The sequence below is a fragment of the Nerophis ophidion genome, linkage group LG08, assembly GCF_033978795.1.
Source record: "Nerophis ophidion isolate RoL-2023_Sa linkage group LG08, RoL_Noph_v1.0, whole genome shotgun sequence".
In the NCBI taxonomy this organism is placed as follows: domain Eukaryota; kingdom Metazoa; phylum Chordata; class Actinopteri; order Syngnathiformes; family Syngnathidae; genus Nerophis; species Nerophis ophidion.
The window spans coordinates 40,751,000-40,767,807 of NC_084618.1; the positions used below are offsets into that span (position 1 = coordinate 40,751,000).

Here is a 16,808-nt window from a genome sequence, read left to right on the forward strand (position 1 = left end):
TCCAGGGTGTACCCCACCTTCCGCCCGAATGCAGCTGAGATAGGCTCCAGCGACTCCCCGCCACCCCAAAAGGGACAAGCGGTAGGAAATGGATGGATGCAATACATTGGTTCATACAATAATATTTCATCCTTTTTTGTTGTAACATCACAACTTTATTCCAATTTGTGTGTAAAATTATGACTTTATACTTGTAATATTAGCTCAGTTATTATGAAATCATCACTCTATTATTGTACATTAGTTAGCATAAGGTTTTGATGTTGTTATTGTAAATGTTATGACTGCATTCACATTATATTCATATTTTTTTGGGGGAATATTCCACTGTCATACATTGATAAACATGATTATGACTTTATGACTTTTTCATAACATGGTCACTACTGTCTAGTTTCTCTTGTTATATTCTTGTTTTACTGTTATATTCTTATTCTCTTTGTTGCTTTTTATTTTTATTCTTATTGTAATATTTTCTTTTTTGTTTCCATTTATACCCCCATTATTTCCTTTTTGCTTTTCAAATTCGATCTCAATTCTGTCCACTGCTGCCGGAATTTTAATTTTCCCGAGGGAACTCTTCTGAAGAAATCAAAAAATTACTATCTGTCTGTCTATCTATCTATCTATCTATCTAACTATCTATCTATCTATCTATCTATCTATCTATCTATCTATCCATCTATCTATCTATCTATCTATCTATCTATCTATCTATCTATCTATCTATCTATCTATCTATCTATCTATCTATCTATCTATCTATCTATCTATCTATCTATCTATCTATCTATCTATCTATCTATCTATCTATCTATCTATCTATCTATCTATCCATCTATCCATCTATCAATCCATCAATCTATCAATCTATCCATCTATCTATTTATCTACAGTATCTATCTATCTACTTTCTATAGAAATGTAAGAATATGGTTGAGTTTTAATACATACTCATCCAGAAAAAAACATTTGTATTCATAGGACAGGCACATACACTACAGGCCAACAGTTTGGACACACTTTCTCCAAATTCAATGAGTTTTATTTATTTTCATGACTATTTACATTGTAGATTGTCACTGAAGGCATCAAAACTATGAATGAACACATTTGGAGTTATGTACTTAACAAAAAAAGGTGAAATAACTGGAAACAAATAGTATATTCTATTTTCTTCGATTACTGCTTTGCTCACTTGTGGCATTCTCTTGATGCGCTTCAAGCACATCTGTGAAGTGAAGACCATTACAGGTGACTACCTCTTGAAGCCCATCGAGAGAATGCCAAGAGTGCGAAAAAGTAATCAGAGCAAAGGGTGACTATTTTGTAGAAACTAGAATATAAAACATGTTTTAATTTTGTTCAGTTTTTTCACCTTTTTTTGTTAAGTACATAACTCCACATGTGTTAAATCATAGTTTTGATGCCTTCAGTGACAATCTGCAATGTAAAAAAGTCATGAAAATAAAGAGAACGCATCGAAAGAGAAGGTGTGTCCAAACTTTTGGCCTGTAAAAGATGACTACTGTATATCGAATATGCAACACGGAAAAAGCCAACTAGTGTTGATTGAGACACCAGGGGACGCCAATTATTGATCTTTTGAAGTAGAATTAGTTGTAAATAGGCTATCAAATATAATTAGGAATAATCTTTTAAACTAATGATCAATTACATTAAAAAGAAATGACTGAATGTTTTAAGAAAGGAACAATAACTGTTGACTTTGGACACATTTCAGATTCAAGTGGTGAGTTTTGCTACGGAGCACAACTGGGACTCTTTGGACTTCTACGATGGAGCGGACAACCACGCACCCAGGCTGGGCAGCTATTCTGGTAAGAAGGCACGGGCAAACTTGTTTACGTAAGATTCCTGGAAAAACATATGATAGACGCATCATGCAATTAGACCACAAAGAAAATATGCATTCCCTTTGTTTTTTTTAATCATGAGGTATGAATATTCAATTAAATGTTTAGTTGTTGGAAATTCATACATGCACACTGCAAAAGATAAATAATGTAGCACCGCAAACCTAATACAGCACAGGAAACGTATTCTTGAGTACTGTCATTCATCTGTTAATTATTCATCATTCATTACGGGGAGAAAATCTGTATTATTTTAATAGTGTGTCATTATAACGAACACGGTTTCTTCTGGAATGGGAAAGCTAATGAATGGCCTTCGATATAGGCAGTCAATCGCATCCATCATTGCAAGCTTTGATGTACTTTGGCCACTAAAGCAACAAAAAGGAAAGACAAACAGGGCTGCCCTCACATGTTCCCATCAAACAGGTTCTAGAATATCATTGAAACCAATACGCGGCGCTGACATTTAGCACAGATGAGTAGCTTAGCGAAGGTTAGCGTTCCTTAACATGAAAGAACATCATTGAGGCAGAAACACAGTCGACTGTGACAGCTTGGCTTCTTTTTATTCCTGACTTTGTACTCTTGCCTTGCCACTCTCTAACTAGGTCAGGCCAACATTTTCGCTTTCAAATGAAACACACACCCTCAGAAAAAAACAAAAAAAAAACCCTTCCATCTTCTTCCAGAGTGGCAGCAATAAGAGAGAAAAGGATGGAAATGGATATTTGGGGTGAAGCCTTTGTTGTTGTTTCCTTTGCCATCAGATGGTCATCTCTTTGACTATGTGCGTGTGTGTGCGTGTGCATGTGTGTGTGTGTGTGTGTGTGTGTTTGCGTGGACGTGTGTGTGTGTGCGATTCCAGGCACCACCATCCCACCCCTCCTAAACAGCACATCCAACAACCTCTATCTGAGCTTCAGCTCTGACATCAGCGTCTCAGCTGCTGGATTCCACCTGGAATACACAGGTAGCATATTTATTATACATATCATACTGTATATGTACACATGTAAAAAGGGAGTGATGCACAGTTAGAACATGCATTAGGGCCAGAGGTGGGAGTCACTACATACAGCAGATAGCGGTGTTGTATTTCACATATTTAGCTGTATTTTTCTTGATATATTAAACAAAAAATATTTGATTCCTAATTTCGGGGTGATTTATACAATTGTTATTTTTTAATTTTTAAATAATATAAATAGCAGTGATTCAATTTGATAATTTTTGGACTAATTAATTCCCTTTCTCTTTTAACATCAGTTGATTCATAAGCAAATAACTTAACTCCAAATGTATGTTTTGTTTGTTTAATATTTGTCATTTTTTTCATGTTTTTTAGTGTCCATATTATAAACATATCCATTTGTTTTTTATATTTTAAGTTATTTTCCCAACATTTCTAAAAGTTTAATATATTCAATATATGTTTATTTGAATATATTTCTAAAAAAAATTAAATAATAAAAAAAAAAGGTTAAAGGCACACCGTTTTATATCAGGCATTTTATTATTCTTTTTAAACTGTTTTTGCGTTCTTGGTTATTATTATATTACATTGTTTTTCCTAATCGATTCATTGTTTTCAAGAATCAATTTTTTAAAATATGAAATATTTGTTTTGCATTTTTTTTTATAATAAATGTTTTATTAAAACATTAAACAACACTTATTGATATTTGTATTATTATTATTATTATTATTATTGTTAAAGTTACTGGCTAACAGGTTTTTGGTTAATATCGTATTTTATTATATTTGCAATTGCTCTGTAAATGTCTATCCTAAATATTTTAAAATCTGCGGTTGGGTTGGAGTTGGGGTAGCTCTATTTCTTTCATTAGAATAACATGCTGTTATTTTTGTAAATACATTTTACAAATAACATTTTTTAAAAGACGTTTTTGATTGATATAGCAGTGATTTCATTGCATAATGGAACGCATACGACTAACAAGCCTTTTTTCTGTGAGTCTCCAAAGTTTAATTTGTTGTAATTAAAAACAAAAACCAATAATAAATATTTTTTTCTGAGGGGCTCATGTTTGTAATTTGTCTCAGCCACCACACATGTACTATTTTTTGCTCAGCTATAGGTCTGGAGTCGTGTCCAGAGCCCCAGACTCCAAACTACGGCATCCGACAAGGAGACAGATTCATGGTGGGCGACGTGGTCCAGTTCTCCTGCGAACAAGGATACTCTCTTCAGGCGAGCACACACATTCTTGTTACATTTATTGCATGCAAGTGTGCTGCACGTAGAAGAAAAGGTGTGTCGTCGTTAAAAGTGGCTCCTCTGATGTGGCGCCATGTGTGCTCGTTTTCCACACAAAGAGAAAAAGTAGGGAAACAGTGAATCCGAGGGAAAGCTGGCTCTTTTTACAAACATTTCATACAATGCTGCTGTGCCAAATGACTCCAAAGATAAATTATAAATGTTACTAATTAAGAGGAAGTGAATGTTTTTTGATAAAACTTTATTTGTTTTTAAATGTAGGGAAACGCACATATCACCTGCATGCCTGGACCAGTGCGAAGATGGAACTATCCGGTACCTCTCTGTCTTGGTAAGTAACAGTCACACCTTCTAATAGTTACCAAAAAAACTAAATATTTCAACTTTATCCTCTAAATAGTTCTACCTCATTCGTGGAAAATTTCTTATTTCATTTAAAGAAATTACAATTTTAGTCTTTAAATATGTGTATTACATTTGCAGTTCACTTTTTCCTCAACAATGATTATAAAAAAAACCTTATGATCACAATTGTACAACTTTACTTTCATAAAGATAAACTATTTTTGTAAATTCATTTTTTTGTCATTAAAAATAGTCACATTATCTCGTAATACTGTGTTATGCCTAAACTCTGAGTATACCACACATTATTTATTTAAACAAAAATGCTTACAGTATATTTAGGTGAAAAAATTATTTGACTTTCTAATTGTAAAATTAGTCACATAAAGAAATGTGCATTTAGTTTTTTTTAACATTCTGACTTTATTTGCATCAAATTACTACTACACGTCTGTATGGTCGTAATTTTTTTCAGAATTCTACATTTACGACCATTATCTCAAGCAAAAATTGTGGTAAAGTTATGCCGTTATTGCCCTTGTTAACCACAACCTTTTTTTCTCACGTAAAAGTATGACTTTTTTAATGTAAAAATATTGTTCTTTCTCACTAAAGTATATATTTTTTTGTATTAATATTTAAACTTTCTATTGTAATAATAATATTATGATTATTTGTTTGTGTAAAATCTCAGAATAACAGAAGTAGGAATCTTTAGGCAACTCGAAATTCGATTTATTACTGAACCTTGGGGTGATGATTCGATTTACAATCGATTCTCGTTTTAACACAATTTTTGTGCTATATTATTTAGTTTATAAATTAAAATTAAATCTTTTCAAAGCACGTTAAAGGTTAGAAAATCTCCTCTTGGCTGCTGAGATATGACTTTTACCTGCAATATTGGACTAAAAACACATTTTAAAAACATTTATTTTTTAAAATGTTATGTTAAAAAATTACAGAATTTTAATCTCACAAAAGAAAATTGAGCATCCCCAATTCAACCCAATTGCAGCTTGAAAATACTTGCATACAAATACAATACTAAAAAAAAGGGAAACCAAAGATTCATAAAACAAACAATATTATTAATAATAATAATAATATAAATGATAATTGTGTAAAAAAATAATCAACACATTTATTATAGGGAAAAAAAAACCTCACATCAAATTCTAATTATTATTTTAATCAATTCTCGAAATTATGAGTCGATCGAGATAACCTAAAATTGTAATTTGGATGTGAATTGATTTTTTTTCTTTAGCACCCCAACATAATAACATACATTTTCTGACTCAACACATATAATAAAATATTCTTAATTATATTGCATTTTGTTTTTGTAAATTTACGACCCAGATCACATACAATCTTAATTTTCTTCTCGTAATTTTACAAATAATTCTAGTAGTATTCGCTTTTCTAATATGACTGAAAGTATGACATTTATTCTTGTCAATTCACAGCAAATTTTTCAGGTCTCTCCGTATTGGGATATTATTCCAACAAGATTATGACTTAAATCACATAAAATGTGTACTTTCTATGCATTGATGACTTTATTTACATACAATTATGACGTCCTTCTCATAATATTACAACATTTTTCTTGTATGGGATTAGATTCAAAGGCATTGTCATAACACATGCACAACAATAAAGTACCACAATGAGTGTTGGCATGTAACCAGAAGTGCAATAAACCACTCATTTGTGTCTTATTTCCCACCTGATGTCGTGTCCTGCAAGCGTATGCCTGCACTCCCTTTTCCATGCTTGTTGCCGTGTTCGCACCTGTGTCAAGCCAAAACAATTACGCTCCTCTCCAGTTGGCCGTCCACGTCCCCAAAATGATCTGATGAATAATGCAGTCCTCATGCTGCAGCAATGCACTGGAGCCTTGATTACCTACCATGAGTGTGAGTGAATTTTAAAGGCTGTGGGAGGGAAATAAGTGCTCTTGCCCATGAGCTGCCACTGATGCATCCAAATTGGATGTTTATCTTTGACCTTGTGTTGCAAATTAATTGGATCTTGCGCTCGCTGCTTTTTTGCAGAGTGTGATAGTGAATCTATTTAAGACTTGATTTGCTATTCACAAATGATGCCAAGGCACTCCAAAGCTCCACTTTTTAAGCAGGCCAACTGTGTGTGTGTGTTGTGTTTTTGACTCATTATATGTTCCCTGCGTCTCTCCAGCCCAGTGTGGGGGGGCCCTGACGGACGTAAGCGGTGTCATTCTCAGTCCCGGTTACCCCGGCAACTACCCGAGCGGACTGGACTGCACATGGAGTGTCAACTTACCTGTCGGCTTTGGTAAAAAAACATTTTTTACTTTTTTCTTAGTAAATGGCTATTTTTATAAAACACCACTTTGACATGATTTTCTCTGAATGCCAACATTATTCTTGTTGAAGACAACGTTTAACCTTTCCTCGTACATGTGCGACAATACACATTTATTTCGTCAGTTTTTTGGGGGGGAATATTACAAAATTATTATTCACACTATTTTTTTTCAAGAAAATTTGTAATCTCATTTTCCCCAAATATGACTGCTAATGTTTGAGCTATTAAAATAATACAACATTGACTTCCTATCGCACCAAATCATGATTCTATTCTTTTAAAACGTTTACCATTTTACGCATGATAATAATTTTATTATGACCAATAAGTGCATAACTTTTTTTCTCTAAATATTGGTAAGTTTCTTCCTATGTTATAAATTTAGATGTATTAAATTATTAATATTGTATCTGTACTCCTTAGCACGCATATTTACGACTATATTCATGTGAAAATACGCTACATTCTGAACTGATAATAAATTCAAATATTGAAAACAATATTTTTAATCACATTCAATCATCACTTTTTTCCCTTGCTATTTTGAGAATATTTACATAAAGTGATGATTTACATAAAGTGATGACTATAATTGGTAGCACGGTGGGACAGGGGTTATTGCGTCCGTAGCTGAGATAGGATCCAGCGCCCCCAGCAACCCCAAAGGGAATAAGCGGTAGAAAATAGATGGATGACTATTTTTTTTCTATTGTATCGTTATTTATAATCGTTAAGTAATATTTTGTAATATTTTTAGTTTGCTCTGAATTGTGTCTAACTTTCACATGAAATTGTGTCTTTTCTCACATTATTTACTGTTTGTACATTGCAAAAAATCCTCCCGTACATAAATACCTTTTTCCACATATTCTATGGTTAATATTATAATTTTCCTCGTACTCCTAATACCGTCGTCAGTCGCCACATCGCCACATCCCACTTTGAAGTTTCCAGCTTCACTACAAAGCATGTTGTGAATATTTTTGGCCCTCATTTTTGTATTTTCAAAGAGGAGAGTGTCAAAATGAATAGAAATAATCAATATTACATTAGTACTAAGGGAGACCAAACCGATCAGAGCGTACGTTTCATTATCGTGGCCACTGATTGGCTCAGCCTCCGACAGCATCCAGTCCTGCCTTTACTAGTGTAAAGTTGACTATGTGGGTGTTACTTCATGTCTAAATGGCGCTCATAAAGTTAAAAACAACTTACTTAGAAAGTTTTTTATGGTGGAAATATGAACATATTCAGTTTATACATTGCAGAAATAAACTCACCACTGTAAGCGAGGGTTTACTGTAATCTTTTGAAGCGTGGATCCTTCCTAATTACATAGTACAGGTGGGCCTGATAAAGTGTCCTGTACCTTGTCAGGTTCAAACACTGATGCCATCTATTAATCAGACAAGAAGCAAGGAATCATGCAAAGACAGAGTTCAATTTAGCTCATGAAGAGACACGTGTGGCTGGATTCTAGTTACAGATACAAACTACGTTCGAAAAGTCAAGACCGCGCGCCTCCTCTATTTACCGTATTTTTCGGACTATAAGTCTCAGTTTTTTTCATAGTTTGGCCAGGGGTGCGACTTATACTCAGGAGCGACTTATGTGTGGAATTATTAACACATTACCGTAAAATATCAAATAATATTATTTATCTCATTCACGTAAGAGACTAGTCGTATAAGATTTCATGGGATTTAGCGATTAAGAGTGACAGATTGTTTGGTAAACGTATAGCATGTTCTATATGTTATAGTTATTTGATTGACTCTTACCATAATATGTTACGTTAACATACAAGGCATGTCCTCAGTTGGTTATTCATGCGTCATATAACGTACACTTATTCAGCCCGTTGTTCACTATTCTTTATTTATTTTAAATTGCTTTTCAAATGTGTATTCTTGGTGTTGGGTTTTATCAAATAGATTTCCCCAAAAAATGTGACTGACCGTATTTCCTTGAATTGCCACCGGGGCACTAATTATTTTAAAACCTCTTCTCACTCCGGCGCTCACCAATGACATGCTGTAAATTTAGGCTTGCGCTTATAAATTTGAGTGTGATATAAGGACACCATCATGAAAAGCACATTTAATAAAAAAAAACAAAAACGTTATTATGGTCTTACCTTTACTTATAAATTAAGTCCATGCGTAGCTCCTTCTGATCTAAAGCATCGATAACTTGTTTATAGAAGTCATCCTTATCTTTCTTCAGTTTTAAAAGTCTTTCTGTCTTGATGGAGATCTTCCTTTATTACCTTCTGCTTTGATTGAAAGTCCAGTTTAGAAAACTGTTTTATTTTAAATATGTAATCCTCCATGTTAAAAGTGCAAGCGAGAAGAAAAAATAAACGATCGCTGCTTGTTGTCACTTTTTCTCCAGCCGAGCAAGAAGGATCACTAGCGCCCTCTACCACCAGGAGGCGGGAGTCATTTAATGACTCATATTTGACACACGCAGCTACGGTATATTAATAAAATATATCTGCTTACTGTTTTTCTTAGCATATTCAATAGTTGGACCTTAAATCCTACTGAATAGCTCTTAATCGTCTTCCCTTTATGCGATTTCAAATTATTGAAATCAGCCTCCTCCATTTTGAAAATGATGACAGGTGAAGTGTCACTCGTGACATGACGAGTTTGACCCGGTAGAAATTCTAAGCATATGCTAATTATTTTGCGAAACAAGTTTGACCCGGCGGAAATTCTAGACATGCGCTTATAAAAATAATATTTTGCTAAACGAGTTTGACCCCGCGTTAATCCTGAGTCGGCGGTAATGCTATGCATGCGCTAATTATTTTGCGAAACGAGTTTGACCCGGAAGTAATTCTAGGCAGGCGCATACTATATGCCCGGCGGCAATTCAACGAAATATGGTATACTCCAGTTCGACTTACATATGTTTTTTTCCTTCTTTATTATGCATTTTCGGCAGGTGCGACTAATAATCCGAAGCGATTTATACTCTGAAAAATACGGTATTTGGAAAGCCCTGTTACGTCACTGAAGCTGTCGCTGAGGGAAGGGGGCAATCTCGACAACTCCAGTTAGACACAATATATGATTATAGAATAAATAAAAAGTAGGTGACGCAGGTCATACCGCCTTGTATCTGTTCTGTCTGCATCACGGTGGTGTTCGGCCTTGGCCATCAGCAGGCCGAATGATGACACAACACTGATAAAAAGAACTGGCAATCTTTTGGATTGCCAGCTTGCATGGATACAAAAATACCACAAACAGCACAACTGACAATAATTTATATCAACGGCCCTTAAGCATAAAGTTATGATGATAATATATACATAATTATTCTAACATTTCTCAGTCTGTGCTTGGAGTAAATCTCATTGCCTAAAGTTGTTGTGTTGTTCCACAGGCATTCACCTCCAGTTCGTCAACTTCTCCACCGAGGCCATCCACGACTACCTGGAGATCCGTAGCGGCAACGTGGACACAGGCTCGGTCATCGACCGCTTCAGTGGTCCCGTCGTCCCTAAGCCTCTGTTCAGCACCACGCACCAGACCAGCTTCTTCTTCCACAGCGACTACTCGCAGAACAAGCCCGGGTTCCACATCACGTTCCAAGGTAAACGTGACACGACTCGCTTGGGTTGCTAATCATAAGCAAACACACAATCAAAACGGCTGCCAGTTTCTAAGTTGGCTCCTTTAATTAAAGCAAGTTATCTGACTGAAACTTCATTCCACACAACAGAAAAATAATTCCATATACACAAAATTAAAACAAAAGAAGTAAAAACTGGGTTGTGACTTTTGAAGAGTTTGCCAGAAACCATGCACGTCGAAACGATCCCTGCCGAGCGAGGGAATTCAATAATGACTTTTTCTGTTTATTCTCACTGGCAGTGGTGCCATTTTGGAAGCGACTTGGAAATCTCACAGAGATTGAGTTTGTGCAAGCTTCCTGCATTGATGTGAAAAGTGTTTAGTGAGAAAGAGAACATTGCTAATCCCACAACGGTTTGAGTTAGTTTTTCATGTGTAACTTCAGACACAGTCCATCGTCATTCTGCAACAAGAAATTAACTCCTTGCTTTCTCAGACTTAATGACCATTATTTTGTTCAGAATTGCAATAAAGTGACAAAAGTGCCCCAAAAAATTAAAACATGCTGGGGCTATTTCGGTATTTTTCTTTTTTTTTTTTCCAAAACCAATACAATATAAAGATTTTTTTACACTTTTCGGGCAGCCCCCATCAACTTTGATCCCCGGGACCCAGAGGGGTCTCAGCCCTTAAAATATGAAAAAAAATAAGTAGTTTTTTCTTCAACGCTTGAATCTCTAGATTAATTTAAAATATCCCTGTCGATGAAAAGTTAGATTTGTTTTTTATGTTTTATGCCTTTTTCGTTAAAGAAAACCCTGTGTTTTATGGTAAATACACAAAATATTTAACTCAACATTTTTTTAAAAAGGGTATTATTTGATGTAAAGTAATTGGAGCTTTGAATAGGTCACTAATTCATAACAGTAACAACATTGATTTCGATTAATTTTTTTTGAGCAATGACCATTTAAAAAAAAAAAATCCCACTAAAATTCTCAAGTATTTTTTGTAATAGTATTGTTACGTCGGGGTTGCATGGTTTTGCGGTGGTCATGATGTAGAAGGAGGTCCGAAATCAGCGCGCAGGTAAGATGGTGATTTATTCCAATAAGCAGGAAAACAAGTACAAAAACTCAGACACTTGTTTATTGTGGAGCCAAGAGCGTGGTGAAAACAGGAACCAACGTAAATGTCGCGAAGAGCGAGCAAGACTGCCAGGCAGAGTGTGGCGCGAGGCATGAATAAATAGCTCTCTGATAAGTGACGGGGAGCAAGTGAGCGTCCCAACCACTAATCAGAGGCAGGAGACGAAAATCAGCACACATGGCAATTAAGATACCCAATTTGGATGCCGAAACAGAAATAAACAACTAAGAAATACCAAATATGTCTTGGCAATAGATCATGACATACCGTATTTCCTTGAATAGCTGCCGGACATGTAAAATGCCCCTGCCTTGAATTACTGCCGGGTCAAAATCGCTCCCCAAATGTATTAGCGCATGCTTACTTTAACCGGCGGGTCAAGTTCATGACGTCACGAGGGACACTTCCCCTGCTGTCACATTTAAAATGGCGGAGGTGTTTTTTTTTGCTTTTACTGTGTGTAAACCATGGGTCTCTTTCCACAGCCATACAGATCACACTGATGGTTGTGATATAAAACAATTGTAACACTCTTACTAATATGCGCCACACTCTGTGAACCCTAACCAAACAAGAATAACAAACACATTTCTGGAGAACATTGGCTCTGTAACACATTATAAACGCAACATAATAATTACCCAGAATTCCAATGCATCCATGACTCTTGGCTTTTTTAATACACCCGCTAGCACCAAACCCCCCCCTCTCCGTGCGTCGGTTGAGGTGGGCGGGGTTGGGGGCGCGTGTATAATATAGCCAAGAGTCATGGATGCATTGGAATTCTGGGTAATTCTTATGTTGCGTTTATAATGTGTTAGAGAGCCAATGATCTCCAGAAATGTGTTTGTTATTCTTGTTTGGTTAGGGTTCACAGAGTGTGGCGCATATTAGTAAGAGTTTTATAGTTGTTTATAGCACAACCATCAGTGTAAACAGTATGACTGTTGACCAAATATGCATTGCAATCTCATATGAGAAGCAGCGATTTGCATGTGTCCTACCGACATGCTGATAGCATGGTGCAAAGGAGAGCGTGATGACATGTTGTAAAGCAGTGGTCCCCAACCACCGGGCCGCGGTCGACAAATAATTTTTTATTGATTTTTTTTTAATCACACTCAATTTTTTACTGCATGCCATTGGTAAGCGCAGGGGTGAGAGGAGGTTTTAAATGAATTAGCGCCCCGGCGGCTATTCAAGGAAATACAGTATATGTTTTGAATGTGCCGTGAACCTTTAAAAAATTTGCTGCGGTCCTTCAATAGCTCCCCGGCCGTTTTTTGACAACCCTGCAATAAACGTTCAATATGTTACTGTCACCTATCCTGCTTACAAACCCTAGGGGGCGTGTTTGCATGGTGTATGTCAGGGGTAGGGAACCTATGGCTCTACAGCCAGATGTGGCTCTTTTGATGACTGCATCTGGCTCTCAGATAAATATTAGCTAACATTACTTAACACGATAAGTAATGAATAATTCTGCTGGTAATCACAGTGTTAAACATCACGTTCAAATTATAAAACATTCTCATGCATTTTAATCCAAACATCCGTTTTCTATCGCACCTGTTCAAGATGTCGCATTAATGATAAGAAGTATTACATTTATTATTGGTTAACTTTTAGAATAACAATGTTATTAAAAATAATAAGAGACTTATTATACTCTAAAAATGTTGGTCTTACTTAAAAATGCACGCATTTAGTTGTATTCAGTGTTAAAAAATATTATATGGCTCTCATGGAAATACATTTTGAAATATTTGGCTTGCATGGCTCTCTCAGCCAAAAAGGTTCCCGACCCCTGGTGTATGTGATATTTCTATTACTGTAAGTATTAGTTGTACAATAGCACCTCAATTCAGGGGCTTAATTGATTCTGTTATGTCAGTGGTTCTTAACCTTGTTGGAGGTACCGAACCCCACCAGTTTGATATGCGCATTCACTGAACCCTTCTTTAGTGAAAATTAAAAAATAGATATTTTCAAATTCAAGACAAAGTTATGTTTTTTTTACTGGTGCACACAATGAACTGTGCATGAACATCACCTTGTTCAAAGAACAAAACCAACACAGTGCATGAACTCACAACAAATTACACACTTGCAAATTAGAGGGAACATTGTTTGGTGGTATCCATGATACGCCGATAGGGAGAAGTTTTTATTCACACGATGAGTCGGGTGTGTCTTGACCTCCGCGGTGAAGGCTCCACCGAACCCCTGAGGCCAACTCACCGAACCCCTAGGGTTCGATCGAACCCAGGTTAAGAACCACTGTGTTATGTATATCTTAATTTTAAAACACTTGTATCTCAAATCATCGTTCCCCATTCAAATACATTGGAATTAATTTAATCCATGCCTGGGTCTGTAGAACAGCAAATTTAACATGCGTTTTAAAAAGAAAGACTTTTAAGAATAAGACATATTGCATAAAAAACTATACAAAAGATCGTATACAGTCTATTTACTGTATGAAGTAATATAATAATAATGTACAGCATTTACTTCGGAGAGTGAACTTATACGTTGTATCCTTCCTGCTGCTTTGCCGTCAAACACACCATCAGCAGCTTCTCCATATTTTCATGGATACATGTTCTCTGTTTAGATACAATGCAGACTAGCAGTGCTACATTCAAATTGATTTGCCAAGTTGGTTCTAGACTTATTATCTTAATGATTTCTTTCTGTAATTAAATGGGTATCATCTGCTTTTTTTCCTCCCATTGCTGGAAAACAATGTTATTTTGAAACTACAGCCATAAGATAATCTAGCAAGTAAGACCAAATACTCTGGGTGGTTTTTACGACAAATGGCGTAGATGCCTGTGACTCAAATTGTTGCTTGTAACTTAAAGCATTATAATTACCCGGTAGTCAAAAAACGACACTTGTCTCAAAACCCACTTAAGGTACCACTACATACTCTATATACTGTACATTGTATGGCTTTAAGATGTCTAATTTTGACTCTAGTGCAAAGTTACCAAATATGACTTCCTTGGACACTAACTTCTCCTGACATCTGGCAGCCTACCAGCTCCACAGTTGTCCCGACCCTCGGCCCTTCCGGAACGGCATCGTGATCGGCACCGACTTCAGCGTTGGAATGACAGTGTCCTTTGAGTGTCTGCCCGGGTACTCTCTCATGGGAGACGCCTCGCTGACGTGTTTGCACGGAATCAGCCGCAACTGGAACCACCCGCTACCAAGATGTGAAGGTAAATCCATCCATATACAAACATAAATAATGTTTATCAGATGAGAAGTGTTTTTTTTTTAATTGTGTTGTAATTTATTTCCCCATAATTAGCTTTATCATCTCCCTGTCAGCGCTACTGTTTTAATACACGCAGTTGTTTGAGTTAAATTTGCCGCATTTGTGTTTCTTTATGAATAGAAAAGAGTTGCAGGGGGCTTCAGGCCAAGCGTCTTAACTCTCTATATGACAGACCAAAGACAGTAAAGCCTCACTACTTTAGTTATTGACACTGGTTCTTGAATTGCATCATTTTTTTTTTTGTTCTTACTTAACTTTAATGTAATACTTTTTTTTTCTTTCCAAAAACGACTTAAAATAAAGCACTTAAAATACTTGATAATTATTATTGAATACATTAAGTTAAAATATATTTTTTTTATTTCCCTAATAACTATTTGTTCCAATTGGATTTCATCATTGTATTCCAGTTGTTATTTTTAACAAAAAAACATTTAAACTTGACAATTATTATTACATAATTTTTTTCATCTAATTTTCCAAATAATTTTGATTTATTTACTGTATTACTTATTTTTGTCCTATTTTTTTTACATTATTATTTTTCATTATTTTTTTATTTATAGCTGGAACACATAAATCACCTATCGATTATTGTAGTACTCTACATATTTTGTATTACCATTTAAAATTGTTTTGTCTTTTTACCATAAGTGTATTGTATTACATTTTTATCAATTAAAACACTAATTCAAATATTTAATTATTAGGATTGTAACAAATCACATTTGTCTTTATTTATATTATGTATTACTATCAGTACTACTTTTTCTTTTTAAACTGTTCTTTTATACATTCTTTTATTATTTAATTGATATTGCTAAGATTGTATTATTTCTTTTGTAGTAATGGTGTTGGTGATATTCCCACAATTAGCTCTGTTATCTCACTTTCCGCACTACTGCTTAATATGCACAATAGTTTAATTCCTTCCTGACAAATTTATATTATGACTGTGATATTGGAACCTGGAATAAAAGCGGAAATAATAGCGAGTGCAATTAAGAGAGAGGGTGACCTGTAACTCATCAGATACTTCTTTTTTTCAACATGTATTATTATATGGCTGCAGCTAATTGTGGGTGTATAATGTTCCCTCTGGTGGCTCTTTGTGGTGCTGAACTCCAAAGCAGAGCAGTACAATTAAAATAAAGAGGAGATTCACTGATTACAGTCTAATTTATTAAAAGTATTCACGTATTTCCCACCGGTTTGATTTAGTCGTACTTAGCTCTCTTTTGTGTGTGATTCTCACAGCTCTGTGTGGTGGAAACATCACATCATTAAATGGAACCATCTACTCACCCGGTCACCCTGAGGAATACCCCAATTTCCAGGACTGTGTTTGGAGTGTGAGGGTTCCGCCCGGACACGGGATTTACATCAACTTCACTGTCCTCAGCACGGAGCCCATATATGACTACATCACTGTCTGGTAGGTGCCATTGCTTGCCAAGCTAATGGTTATGTTTATTTTAAACAACCTTACAAAGAAACATCAGATGTCTTCACTTGCGTATTATCGAAAAAGAGTAGAAATAAGCACAAGTTTCTTATTCTGCAATGTGCCACATAAAATCGTAATTCTGTCACTTGAATCAAAATCTACTTTTAGTGCCGGAAGACACTTTTTTAGGGGTTGCTAATTCTGATTTTATTTCATGGACCTCATAGAAAACTGCACGAACTACCACATGCTTCATGGTGGTGAGTTAGTTAATGTATAAAAATAAAGTATCTTTAGAATATCCTGTTAAACTATGTTTTTGTATTTGGTTCTTATTGCAGGTGTGTTTGCACAGGTGTATTGTTTGGGTGGACCAGGGATATTCAAATAAATAGTTTTGGGGGGCCACATTTCGAGAAATTAAGGACCGCAGGGGTCAGATTTCTCCCTTTACTATTACTCTTGTTTTGTATATTCCAAAGAACTAGTGTCCTTTACAGTAGACATTTGATTTTGG

The 16,808-nt window shown here is 35.5% G+C and overlaps 1 protein-coding gene across 1 annotated transcript in view; it reads left to right on the forward strand.

The window, feature by feature from the left end:
• csmd3b (CUB and Sushi multiple domains 3b) overlaps positions 1-16,808 on the forward strand; it is an 815,905-nt gene that overhangs the window by 693,638 nt on the left and 105,459 nt on the right. The window contains exons 38-45 of the mRNA XM_061908578.1: positions 1,745-1,841; positions 2,746-2,850; positions 3,974-4,092; positions 4,381-4,450; positions 6,670-6,786; positions 10,216-10,425; positions 14,597-14,785; positions 16,102-16,279. Coding sequence (XP_061764562.1) covers positions 1,745-1,841; positions 2,746-2,850; positions 3,974-4,092; positions 4,381-4,450; positions 6,670-6,786; positions 10,216-10,425; positions 14,597-14,785; positions 16,102-16,279 — 1,085 coding nt within the window. The remainder of the gene's footprint in view (positions 1-1,744; positions 1,842-2,745; positions 2,851-3,973; positions 4,093-4,380; positions 4,451-6,669; positions 6,787-10,215; positions 10,426-14,596; positions 14,786-16,101; positions 16,280-16,808) is intronic.